At 37.2% G+C, this 13,987-nt stretch overlaps 1 protein-coding gene across 1 annotated transcript in view; it reads left to right on the top strand.

The window, feature by feature from the left end:
• The first annotated feature begins 1,314 nt into the window (after positions 1-1,314).
• Positions 1,315-13,987, top strand: part of cnksr3 (cnksr family member 3) — a 39,984-nt gene continuing 27,311 nt past the window's right edge. The window contains exon 1 of the mRNA XM_084952285.1: positions 1,315-1,550. Within this exon, the coding sequence (XP_084808411.1) occupies positions 1,499-1,550 (52 nt within the window). The 5' untranslated portion in view covers positions 1,315-1,498. The remainder of the gene's footprint in view (positions 1,551-13,987) is intronic.

Here is a 13,987-nt window from a genome sequence, read left to right as displayed (position 1 = left end):
CCCTAATCCAATAAAGACAGAAGTTATACCTACCTAAGTATTTGCTTTCTTACTTATTTTCTCATCCCATAAACATTCATATAAAGAAGAAATGCCTGAATTTGACATTTGTAAACATTTTCCTAAAGTATGACCTGAAAAATGTGACTATGATTATGTTATGTTATGATGGGGAAAGCACTTTTTAAAAAACTGCACAGAAAATTCGAAATGTAAATCTGAGTTCTATAAAATGACATTTAAAGGAATAAAAGGGCATAATTATATTTTGGAATATGCTTGGGACACTTTCAGTGAAGGTGAAAACTGGGATTAAAAAAGGAAGTTGACAAAACCAGCAAATACGATTAGTCTCTTTTTTTCCTGTTAATCTCTGTTTTGTATTGATGAAAATGAAGCCCCTGATAGGGTGCTAAGAACTGCTAATATATGTTTAACTATTTTTTTAGACCACCTGCCATAAAAACAAGAAACAAATAATTTAGAAATCTGTACAAAAATATGTTTAACACTAAAAACTATATTGTTATTTAGATGGAAAATAAACAGAATTTAAGTTTTTATACTCTGAGAAGTCAGAAAATAATTAAGCATAAAATTAATCCACTAAAACTAATTTTGTATTCAAGAACGCAAGTAACTAAGTGGAATGTAGCATCTTAATAAAAATAATAATAATGATGCGCTTCACGAGCAATTTGAAAATTCAAGTATAACAGCAAAAATTAGAGTGAAGCATTATAATATAGGAACGTGTTTGTGGTGGATTAGGCAGTACAGAACATTAAAAATATAAATTGGAAATGGCTAATATTTAGGGCAGCTGTGGCATATACATAACACTGGGTGGTGGTCTAATAAATTTGTTAAGTACTGTACACATTACAATAAAGCTTGATTATTTTAATTTTTTATCAGCTTTTTGTAATCATGTTGTTGCTTTGTTGCTTAATTGTACATTTGATATATGTATTTAAACAGAAAAGAAAAACAAATAAACACAAGAAATAAAAGAATAAAAAATTAGTTTCTTTCAAATGCTGTCGTTTAACCTTTGAGTATTCAAAAACGTTCACATCTATATATATATATATATATATATATATATATATATATATATATATATATATATATATATTCTGATCGTTTAATGTCGACATAAATGGCATTCCATACCACACTCCCCCTTTCCCCACAAAAGTTAACAACAGCCTCGCATACACTCATGCGATTGGAGGTAAAGGAATAACGAGGCGTGGTCAAAGCAATGGTAACCTGACACCTGCTCCACGCGCTGCTAACCAGTCACCACAGAGCAGCAGGCAGGCAGTCCGTCAGTGAGTGGCGGACCGTTGGGTCGTTGTTTCACCGTGTGTCTCTGTCCTGTAACGGACCTCTTGTGTTCTTTTCTGTGATAAAATCATGTGCCATTAACGGATTCGTCTCGCTGGTTCTGGAGTTAAATTAAACCCTGGTGCTCCCAGCGCTTTGGAGAAAAATGGAAGCTGTGAGCAAGTGGAACCCGCAACAAGTGGTAGAGTGGATGAGAGGTAAGGCTGCTGAAGAGTAGGAACTAACTACATCCAGTGGGTGGGAGTGGTAGTGGGGTGGGGGCACTTTTCGGAGGGAATTAGCGGTTCTTTGGGGGGCAGAGAGGAGAGTTAATGGCTAACTGTAAAGTTCTGCTTTTCCCGGCCTTAACCTACTTGTCATGCAGGAGTTTTCTTGATCTTTATGGATCAGTGTCGGTCCCATAAACTGCAAACAGTAAAATCTACTACTTTTATGTGATTTTTTTTTTTCTTTTTAAAAATTAATATTTTTAAAGACGTTTCTAGTTTATGGCTAATTGGGAAGCTTGTGTCTTGGAGGAATGTTTGCTTTTAGATTCAAGGAGTTTACAGCATGTATATATTTAGTCAGAGCTAAATTCACATACAACAGGTAAATATTATTTTTCTTAAAATATCTGAAATTGTTTGAATATTTTACTATAATCTAATAATAGTTTTTCTACTATTTCTTCCTTTTATTGATATGTTTTACTTCTGTTTGTGTTGTGTATGATGTAGTAGACCTCTACTACTGGAAGCTTGCAGTCCTGTTTGCAAAGTACCCTTAAATAACAAAAATGGAAAAGAAAACTTGATTTTTACACCATGAGCTGGTAAAAGTATATGTTACCTTTAAAAAAGCAAAAATATTGCCAGGTAAACCTAGCTACATGGTTGAATAGTTTATAATGCATGGCTCTCATGTTTGTAGATTTGCCAATATGTAGATGATAGTGGATTGTATATTAATGTATTCCTAATTACATTTTGTTTATATTTATGAAAATAATCATTTTGTAGTATTAAACGTTGTCTAAGTACAGCCACAAAGGTGTTCTTAACAACACCCTCATTTACTAAGGGAGCTAGCATTATCCCCGGCAGTGGGGAACAGTGTTAGAAAGTAATATATAGTTGGCTGGATAGAAATAACTTGCCTATGCTGCGTAAATCTGGTGATGTTCAGAGACTATAAGAGAGAGAGACATGGTGCTAAAATAGTTCTGAATTGACAGATGATTGGATATTTGGATTTAGGCTGTGGTTACCATGTAAGCCCCTGAGATTGGATATAGAAGCCAACCATATCCGCTCACATTGTTATTTTACTACATGGCTACATGGCTGGGGTTTTATTTGATACCAAAAAACTAAACACCCCATATAAAGAAAATGCACGGTTGATGTAGACGATGGCTTTTTGATATTAACTTATTCTCTTTCTTGTTCACTAACATTGCAACTTTTAAAAGCCAGTGTGAAGCCAAATCAGTTTTTTTTCTCTTTTTGTGGAGTTCATGTTGTTGTTTGAAGTTACTATTTAGTGGGCTACATTTCTAAGCAAACATTGGCTGTTGTTGCTCAGTGTTAATGTTAACGTTAAATCCTTTTAGATATGAATGGAAAGTCTGTTCCAAGTCCTTGAAAAAGGAAGTCATTCCACATTTTTTGTTAGAGGTACCTAAGATTCTCAGGAAGGTCTAACATTTTAATTATTTAATTTAGTTACTCGTCACATAAACACTGGCAATAAGAAACATTTATTATGTGAAAAGCATTTCTAAAGCACATTTAAATAAGTAAGAATGCAGAAATTCTACTTGAGAATATACTTGAAAACTTGATTATTGTTGTTTTGCAATATAATTTTAGTTTGTATTTAAGAATCTGACTGAAAAATGAACGCAGTCTAAACACAGATTAAAACAACAAAAAAAATCCCTTAAATCCCCAGTATAGTGCAGGTTAATTTGACTTGAACATTGTTGGCTGACAGACTGTCTGATAAGGAAACTCTCTGTGGTGGTTACAGTGTTGTTTACTGACTGTGGGATTTGCACTCCCACATTCACTGAGCCAAGTATTCATATTCATCACTAACAGTGTTGTTAAGCAATAAACAGGCATGACCAGTTAGCACATCTGCCATAAAACGACGCTCAGATGTAATAAAGACCTGTTTTAACCTACCAGGACGTGACTCTTAGCAGATGACTATCATTTTATTGGTTTTATTATTAATTTTATTTTATTATTCAATTTTCATCATAAATGCATAAAGTACTTTATTGAAAAGCGGTTTATCTCCATGGTTTTAAAAGGCAAGTATGCAGCTTTCCTGGAAAAAACAGAAAATTCCTGTGTAAAATGACCCATTATAGGAAAATTTAGGAACAAGTTCAGGGAAACTATTTAAATTTTATTTTTGACCTTTTAACCCCTCTGAAGTTGATAAGTTTGATAACCTGAGAGTTATTAATGTATTAATAGTCTGATATCTGAGGTAAACTAAGCAGACAGGGATAATTAGCCAAGTCAGTGAGCCTCTGTTGCCTTACTGTGCATTTTCCTGTATTCCAATCCTACTCTGAAAAACTATTTATTTAAAAACAAAACAAAAAAAAACAACGCAGGACATTTTCCTGCCAGAATCTCTTCATATTCATACCATAAGTGAAAAAAATACTTACTTACCAAGGTGTAATGACATTCATATCAAACTCTTTAAACAAATATCAAATCTCTGTAAAATTGTCCTATGTTTTTATTTTTAATAATAATAATAAGAAGAAGAAGAAGATTTGTAATTTTACCTCCCTGGGTCATTGTGGAGGATCTCGGCCTGTGTTTGTATGCGTTTATTACACTGCTGAGAGAAAACCATTCAGCCTAGCTTTGCCTCAGTATGCACACATACAGTCATTCACATGCATACATACCAGTGCACTGGCCATTTAGCAGTAAAGACAGTGCAGAGCTAAATGCAGTAAAGTGGTGGGCCTCCTGTCATGTGCCGAGTGAAAAGGTCAACGTGATGCTGGAGGTGCTATTAAACCACATCTGACTATGTGACTTTGTTCTGCGTGAAAATGAATGACAGACACGTGAGCGTCAGTCCCATGGTTTGATTGCAAATGACAGTGAAAAACCTCAGATTTTACATTTGAAAGGCTTCAAAGTGTTTTGTTTTGTTTTCTTAGAAAATAATGGAGTTGTTTACTTAATTGTTAAAGTGGTTATCAGGATAATTTTCCTTTATTTTCCAAAGTTAAAAAGACATGAGTTGGTAAAGTGGCAAACAGAAGCTTAGAAATGAGATGTGTTGTTGGCTCTGATCCTGCTGTAGTATTGACAGAGTGGATTGCTGCTGCTGGCTGTAGGCAGTCGGGGTGTGTGTTATGTATCTTTGCTCAACTCGTGCGATCCAAGCTAGAGGTTCTTTTCATGGAAAGTACGTTCAGCCATCTTGACTGTAAAATCACAAGCAGGTTTCCAATGAATTTCTCCACCTGATCTCCAACTCAAGCCATTTTTTTCGGTCACTCTGGTTTCTTATTCCTCTGCTCTTAGTTTTGCTGTCTTTTTACATAGACTGTATAGAAAAAAAGACTAAGCCTAAAAAGTCAAGCCATTGAGGAAGTCTCTTAAACATGGATCCGTTTCAGTGGCCACCAGGGGGCACATCCAGTTTTTTATCAGTGTTTCCCACAGGATTTCATTGCCTTTGGGATCCTTTGATTTTTTCAGAAAAATCAAAGGATTGATTTTAAGTGTGCCGTATTTTCCAAAAAAACACGGTAATAACGACGGCCCGCTAGCATGCTCTACCAAAAATAGTGCTTTGTTGTGTATCTGACGGATGAAAGCTAAACCAGTTCCACGCCACTGAAGTTGCAGCATTTCTACAAACCAATTCTGATTCATCCGTTTCAATCAACAATCTGCTTTCGCCGCCATGCTTTTTCCGCCATGTGCATATGAAAACAAAGCCACTGCGCATGCGCGTTTTACCCATATTCTATCGCGATATTTCATTTTCCTATCGTTGTCCAACATTATACCGGTATTACCGTGAACCCCCATCCTCCTGTAAAATAAAAAAATCTATTACCTAACTTTCCATAGCTAGAAATGTTCCTAATGGTTAAAGGTGGGTAAGAATTGTGTCATCAGGTCTCATTTATTTATTGATCATGTTGTCTCAGACAGACAGTTTAGTAGTGGACAAACAACTTGTCCTTAATTTGAAAGTTGAGCTGTTGCTAAGCAGGTTAAAGGGTCCTTCCCTTCTCGTGTTTCCCGACGAGGAGCCTGCTTGGATTGCTGTTATGGCAGTCCTTGATGTCAGTCCACTGTCTCGAGTATCTTGCTTGAGTGGTCAGTGGTCACAGACGCCATCTCCAACATCTTGGACCACAGATGGTGATTATAGTTCTTGTTCTACTCTGGAGATTGCACTCCAACTCAATCTTGTTCAGCAGTTTTCATGGTAGTTGCTGCTCGTCTCTGCAGCATTGAGCTCAGCGTAGCGTCAGCAGTTCTCCACCTGCTACAGGTTGGAATGTAAGTGTGGCCCACCAGCTCGTAGTGGAGGTCAGGCACATTTAGAAAAAAAAATCGGGCTTAAAGACACAATTTTTATCCATCTTTAACCATTAGGAATATTTCTAGTTATTAAATGTTGGGTAGTAGATTTATAGGCTGTGTTTTCATATATTTCATCTGAAATGCTTCTGTTTCATCTTATAATCAAACCATTGCTTTCATGCTTTTCTCTTCTATTTAAATCAACATTAAAATCTTGTAAAACTTGGTGAACCTTGCAAGGACGAGAGTACTGTGAGTACAGCCTTAAAGCTCTTAGCTCATCAGTGTTTAGTCTCATGTAAATGTGAGCAGTCCTCCAACACCATGTTCCCCTGATCTAACTGAAGAAATGTGTGACCTATAAATAAATGCTTACAATAAATACAGTGAGGGTACAATAAGAGTCTACCCCATGTTTCTGTGCAGGCTGATCAAACAGCTGTCACTCACTGGTAAACATACGTCTCAGGGAATTAACTGAACATGTTCAGACAGATCCACATACCTCCCTACTCCCGACAGGTGTAGTTACACATGACGACAGGCTGGTTAGACGGTTGGCACACTCTAAATATGAGGTCAATGACCTCTTTATGGAGAGGTGCGCGGGAAATAAAAGCCAATGAACAAGTAGACTGGAGGAAACTACATAGGGAATGGGTAACAGCAAGCTAACGTATTTAATGCAGTTACAGCGTTGTTTGTTTCTTAAATCACTTCTTCTCTTTTTTAAGTCAGTATTGGTCCTTGATTTCAGCATATGGTATTGATCCCCTCGCCCCCAACTGGTCGCAGCAGATGGCTGCTGGAAGTTTCTTCCTGTAAAAATTGACGTTTATTTTTTTTTCCTTCCTGCTCCCTTTGAACTTCATGCCTTGTTTTTTCTTCACGGGGAATGGGTGGAATCAATATTTTTATTGCTTGTTCTTGAACAAAAACTCCATTATTCTGTTAAACATTACTGCTAGCATGCTTTAACCAGGCACCAATAGTGCCTGATGGGTTTGGAAATGGAAACACAAGTCAGTATTATATACACTTATATCCTGATTTTGGCCCCCAAGATATACTTCCCATTGTATAGTTAGTTGAGTGTTTAACTCAGTAACTTTAAACTAAATAATTTTTCAAGCTAAAATGCTAAACATTGTCTTGTGTCCTTGCTTCTCACACATGATCATTTCCTTCTTTTCTTTGCCTCCTTTGTTGCTAAATTGAATATATTTGAGTTTCAAGAACATTTTTATGATTAAAGAAGACTTCTGTTGGTGTTTTCGTGGAATTGAGGAGAATTACCAGTTAATTAAAAAAATCAAAATGATAACATTTGTGTAGATTTTTTTTTGACAGGAGTCAAACATGCTTCACAGAAGCGTTCTTTGTTTGTTTTTTGTTCAACTAACAACCCCAAATACCGTCATTTAGTTTGTAATCCAAAAACACAATTTTGGATCACTTCATGTTTTTGTTTTGGACTCTGTAAAGTTACTGTGAGTTTTATTGTCAAAGTAGTTTCCAGCCGGTTATTTTACAAGCAGCCAAACTTCTTTGACAAAAGTAATGACGTCTTTATGAATGTATGTAACTGATAAGATTTCCCTGTTTGGGCTGTAAAACTGGTTGTAACAAACTCACTGACTTGAACAGTTTTTAGTTTCAAGTTTTAAATCCGACTGGTTGGAAATGCAGAGTCTGTAAAATCAGATTGTTAACATGGACTTTGACTCTTTGACCCTCCTCTTCCTCTCGATGCTTTTTGGCCAAAATAAACAATTTTATCTCTAAAAATGTCGATCAGCAGAAAGCTGCCAGAAATCAGCATCACTGTGGTTTCAGTTTGAGGAATTTTATCTAACAAAGAGCTTCCTGGCGGCTCTTTAAAAAAAAACGAAACCCCCAAAAACCATCTAGATTACAGCTGTCACTCGTGAAACCCATTTTAATCAGACTTTAAAAGTGTGGGCCATGAGCAGCAGCTGGAAACATCTGTTATCTGCAATCTGGTCAGATTGCATTGATCATTTTCACCACCACATGTCTTTGGTGACTCGGGGAAACTTCTTTGTTGTATTTTTGGATTCAGTTTAAAGAGAGTTGTTTTAAATGGGTCACATGACTTCCAAAGAGCATAATTATTGGTAGTTGGTACAGGAACAGACAGACCAGTGTTGGCCAATGATCATTGAGAAACCAATGCTTTAGTTGAACGCTAAACTTAAACAGTCTATCAGAATAATAATATTATAAAATAATCAAGAACATTAAAAATGAGACATTAAAGGGGCTCTATGGAGTGTTTACTAATTAAGGTGATCAGTGTGTTACCTTACTGTGCTGGTGCCTGTTTAGAAAAGCTGGTGATAATTTGACTTTCAGTGAAGGTCACTGTTTCTGAATATCAAGTTATTTGAGTGGACGCTTCAGTCATGTGACCTGAGATATTAATTCATATGTGGATTAATTTATATCTTGTTTCTGGACTGCTGATGTTGAGCTACGTTAGTAACAGAGGCACTGACACAGCATTTAAAGCTGAAGTGTAACGGGCCAGGGAATGAACTTAATCAAAAACAAATGAAGGGGATTATGTGGCAGAAGACCAGGGACACTGCAGGTTTGTTCCACAAGCTTTGTTGTGTTTACCTGAGCTTCTGTTTGTGCAAACAGCATGTGTCTAAATAAAGATTCAGAAGTGCATAATGATCCAGTATTGTACATCATGATATGGTTAATGCCTGGAAAAAACTTGAAATAAATTGATCATTTCTACTTCACGACCAAATAAAGATTTTTATTTGAACCTAAATGAGGATTTTGGTAATTTTCCCCAATATTGTATTAATGATGTAAGTCAAAGAACAGCATACCTGTCCTAACAATATGTCAGGCAGTTTGAATGGCTACCTGCCTGTCAGTTATGAGCGCACCTGTAAATCAAACAGACTGGTTGAGTGAATCCTCGTTACTGGACTTATAAACCAAAGAACAGTGAGGAGGTTGCTGTTGAGGTTTGTGGTGGCGCTTCAGTCTCTCACACAGCGAGCAGCAGGGAGGCTCTCGAAACCCAAACCAATTCTTCAAGCTTAAATGCAACGCAGTGTCTTTTTAGCTTCTTGTATCCACCCCTGATTTGTTTTACACAGAAACAAAGCTACAGATTGAGGAACAAGTTGAAACAGAAGCAGACAAAGACAGACTGTAGTTCAGTTTCCCACAGACTCTGAATTTGGCAGGTTGCTCACTAAGCTGTGGTAGGTCTAGTTCACTCACAGTTTAATCAATTTTAAAAGTTAACTTCAGTTTTTGCAACGTCTGCAAGATTGTGATTTGTGACATAAGTAAACAGCTTTAATCACAAATAAATGGATTTTGGATTGACAGGTACTTTATTAGGATGGCCATTTATCAAATGGCATGTGAAATAAATACAGGATTACATGGCTGAAAATGAGCTTCTGTAACGTAATCCAGTCCAAAGTGTTTTTGAGGAGCCTGTCACTGACTTTCAACACATCATCAAATTAAAAGAAAACGATCGTCTTCTTGTGTATCCAGACTCACACGAGTGAAGTTTGGCAGGTTTTCACTGTTTAAACTCAGCTGGAATGAATCCAAATAAACAACGTCTCATCCAGTAAGACGAAATAACCGAAACTTTTGTTTTCGATAAGGAGGACGCGACATCCATGTCATCATGTTTGTTTAGTGGGGACGACGACCTTTAATCAGTGTAGTCCCGCGCAAAGAGCATAAGACAGTCTCAGCTGGGGGCAAAATTCTTATCAAAGATGCACTTCATGGACAAAATGAAATCTTTAATCTGCTGCGTCTGCTCTGCTTGTGTCTGGCTTTCCATCATATGGTCAGTGTAAAAATCTAATCTGTCTAAGATGTGAACATCTTAGACATTCAAAGTAAGGGTCTCTGATTTTTATTTTATTTTTTTTGTTCTTTCCTTTTTCCCTGACTTAGCAGTTGAAGTTTCAAAATGTGTTGAACTGGATGCTCATACCATCCATGCTGCTAGCAGAAACCAGCACTTCAAGGCACTTTGTGTTTTGGGTACAGTGTTTTTCTCACACTTCCGTTGAAGCTGATTTGATAAATCTACTTGCATGAAGTAGCTTGTTGTGGATATTGAGAAGGACATGTTGGGTTACAACCTATGATGATTTATCATATCAACCGAAATTCATGGGGAGAATAAAGAAAGAAAGAAAGAACGACAGCAAAACAGCATCAGTAACCTTTAGAAATTACTTTTAGGATCGGGTGTTCGAAGTTTGAGTGTCCTGCCTGAGAATTTATCTCGTTTATTCAACAGTTCGTCACAATTTTCTTCAGAGTATCATTAAATCTTAAATTTATCTTACTTTAATCAATCAGCCAGTTTAGTCTTAAATGAGCAAAAAAGAAAACTGATTGTTCTGCTATCAACAAGTGATTGATGATTCACGTAGCCAGAGATATTGATAACTCTTTTCATTCTTAGGCTACGTCCACACTAATGCGTTTTCGTTTGAAAACGCATCGTTTTCTCTCCGTTTTGACCTCCCGTCCACACTGAGACGGCGCTTTCCTCAAGGAAAAACGCAGCGTTTTGAAAATGCTCTCGAAAACGCATACATTTCAAAACACAGCTGTCCCGTCGCAGTTTGGACACACGAAAATGCAGACTTTCTAAAACGATGACGTATTTTAGTCATGTGATGCAGTCATGTGACCAAATAAACAAAGGTAGCGGAGTGCATTATACAGCGGTTGCTTTGATTGCTCTCAGTTTTGACAGCTCTAAAAAAGATGAATATCAGCCTGTACATGCTCCAGATAGCTTTTCTTCAAATTCTTTAATTCTCACTCGCTTTTGCGCAGGACTGGAACGTAAGCGTTTTCATCCGTTTCAGTGTGGATGCACGACTCTGTGAAAACGACTGAAAACGCTAGTGTGGACGCAGAGCGTTTTCAGTTGAAAACGCCATTTTCAAATCTATCCGAGCTAGTGTGGACGTAGCCTTAGTTGTAGTTTGTGGTGTTATTGGATGTTTTCAGGGAGTGCTGTTCAGTCATGAATAAATGTTACCCTGGTAATTGCACCAGCTCTAACCAGATGGATTTAAATGAGAAGTGCTGATTGTCGAGGAGTGTGATTGTGATCAAAGACTGAACCAGCTGGTGGATGTTTCTTTTTTTTCTCTTAGTTTCTTATCAGTGAAGTTGAGTTCACCCAGGGAAGAGCGGTGAATCACAGGAAGCAGCCGGAATATCTCCATCGAGGCCCTCTTCCTGCTTTTTTTCCATCTGTGAGCAACTTTTGGGTCGCTCAGTAGAGAGAGTGTCTCGAGTCACGTTAGCTATATCAGCAGGTCCAGATATCCAAATACACCGATCATGCAGCGTACTGTTTACTAGACAGGCTGCAAAACCAGAAACTGACCCCTGTAAACTTTACTTACTTTTACTTCAATTCAGCTGTTTAGCTGATATCTCTCTCTCACTAATTAAGCTGAATTATTGATCATTTGTCTGATTGGTTCAAAAACAGTGCTACACCACTGACAGCAGCCCTTTAGAAATTCACCCGTGAACACATTATGTTTTTAAGTGTTTTGAGATGAATTTTGCTCTATTATGAGAGGTCTCAAGTTTTCCACCTCATGTCAGGGTCAGTTGACTAATTCGAAAACTTCGAAGTGCGTTTTCCATGTGGAGTAGTTGGATGGTCAAAACAATTTATCGTATATGAAATGTCTCCTTTTTATGCATTTCACCTTTGATACCAGGCTCGCCTTGTAGGTGTGATTCCTTATTTTTCAGAATCGGTGCACAGAAGTGAGTTTTAACCCTAAATTTTTTATGTGGTTATTTCTGGGACTTCTGAAGCTTTTGACCAATGTGTGTGTTCTATGAAGTAAAAGTATACATGTATAAAGGTAATGATTTCATTAAATATAATAAAAATACTAAAGTTAAAGAGTCTAGGGTGGGGTCAAGTGTAGACTTTTTCCGGATGTGATTGAAATAAGTGCTAAATATAACATAACTATGCCTCATACTCCTGAATGGTTACTGTTAAAACACAATAACTTTACACCACTACTTGTAAATAATAAGATAAATATTAAAGTTTGATATAAATCACTGTGATACAGTAGGTCTGCTCTGCTTTTCACTCAGTCAACTCCCACAGTTCCCATTTGTTTAGTTTTTGAGGACAGATCTACACGGTGCTCAAGGAAATCCTTTTTCCTCTTGAATGGTGTTTGTTCGACAGAAGGCTGCCTCACACCCCTCAGATGAATGGTCAGGATGTGTGTGTATATGTGTGTGTGAGATATAGGGCAGGGTTTGACAGAGGCCTAGTCAAGCTATGAATAGCCTCATTGCTCTTTTACCACTTTTCCTTGCAGCCCTCCACCCTCGTCCTGTTGTTTTTGGGTGGTGGTGTAAAGATTCCTTTTGTTTCGCCCAGTTGGGGAGTGTCGGGTCCGGACTCCATCTTTGTGCTTCAACAACTCAACACGTGTCATTTGTTGTAATGAAGAGGTGACTGAGACCTCGACAGGGATAAACCTTCAGTACAGAAAGTTTCTGAGGAGATATCTGACCTTTATCACCCGAGTATCACACAAGCCAACTGGATTTGTGATTTTTGACTGCAAAATTACAAAGTAATTCTCCTCTTTCAGGAATCATTTCAGTTTTCGCTCTAGCCCAGAATGGTAGAGTGCATACTAAAATCTAGACACAGTGGAGTTTTTGGTAGCAGTGACACTCTTAAAACCTTTATTCTCGTCTTTCTGAAACTGTTTGAATTTTGCCTCTAGGACAAATTATAACAGAGTTAGGATTATTTAAAGACTGCTTGTAAAATTGGCCCGCCCTGAGACAATGGTTTAAAAAAAAATAAGGGCTGAGGGTATTTTCACGTTTAACTGCCCAGTAGGTTGTTTTTACATGTATATTAAAAATGCAAACTGTAAGACCTGAAAACTACTGTTAGATCTACACATTTAACAAATTCAACATGTTATTTGTTCCATTTAAGACCTCAACAGAGACAAATGCTCAATACACAAAGTTTTGAAAGGGTATAAACTGCATCTATAAGTAGATATTTAAACTTGTTTTAGTAGTTTAAATGGATTTTAATGGAGTTTGTTGTATTAAACATTCCAGTAATAATAATTCAACAACCCAAATTCCCAAATAGATCTTTAGTATTATATTAAAAATGCAAAATTTTACCAAGCAACAGTTCTTTTCATTTCTGCTTGAATAAAATAATGGATGTCTTTAGGTTTTCGCTTCAGCGTGTTTTCTTTAAAGGTGGGAGGTATCATGGCGCTCCTCGTTTTGTTTGTTTTCATCTTTTTGATAAATGATTAACTCGACTGTTGATGAGCAGCTGGAGTTTAACCTGCAGCTTTTTTGATATTCTCTCCCGTGCTTGAGATGGCTAGAATAACCAACTTTATAATGACCAAGTCTTATAAATACTCCTTAACAGTCAAAATTGAGTCAAGTCTGACAGAGGATGTTAATCATTGGCCATATAAATCCTGCTTGTGTATTTAAGACCCTTTATTATTATTTTTCTTTCATTAACATTTCATTGATTTGAAATGTCACTGAATATTTGGCACTATGGCCGCTCGGTGCTACCAAGTTTACCTGATGTTAGCAGCACAACAGCTTTCTTTTCCTGCAGGTTAACGTGCATTTTGTGCTACGGCTGACTGGTTTGCATAAAGCCACTTGTTTACTCAGTCACGGCATCATGGGACTGAGGCTGTGTTCTGTCTAACCGTGCTTATTTACAACGCTATGCAGCTACGTACGATCCACACGTAGGCACTGCTTTAACGCTTGCTAGCCATGCTTGAGAATTCTGTGTGGAGCATCTTTTCTGTTGTCATAGCAACAACCAGTCTTACAAGACAAGCTGGCCAAGCTGCTAGTAGTAGTAGTAGTAGTAGTAGTAGTAGTAGTATACTACTACTACTACCTCTGTAAACACCCACAGTTGTTATTTTATCCACAGTCACTTTATTCATACTCAATCTGCA

This window comes from Perissodus microlepis, chromosome 15 (assembly GCF_051167445.1).
Source record: "Perissodus microlepis isolate ML-2025 ecotype Zambia chromosome 15, ASM5116744v1, whole genome shotgun sequence".
NCBI classification, from domain to species: domain Eukaryota; kingdom Metazoa; phylum Chordata; class Actinopteri; order Cichliformes; family Cichlidae; genus Perissodus; species Perissodus microlepis.
The sequence above is the reverse complement of the archived record's forward strand: the minus strand, read 5'-3'. Positions and strand labels throughout refer to the sequence as shown.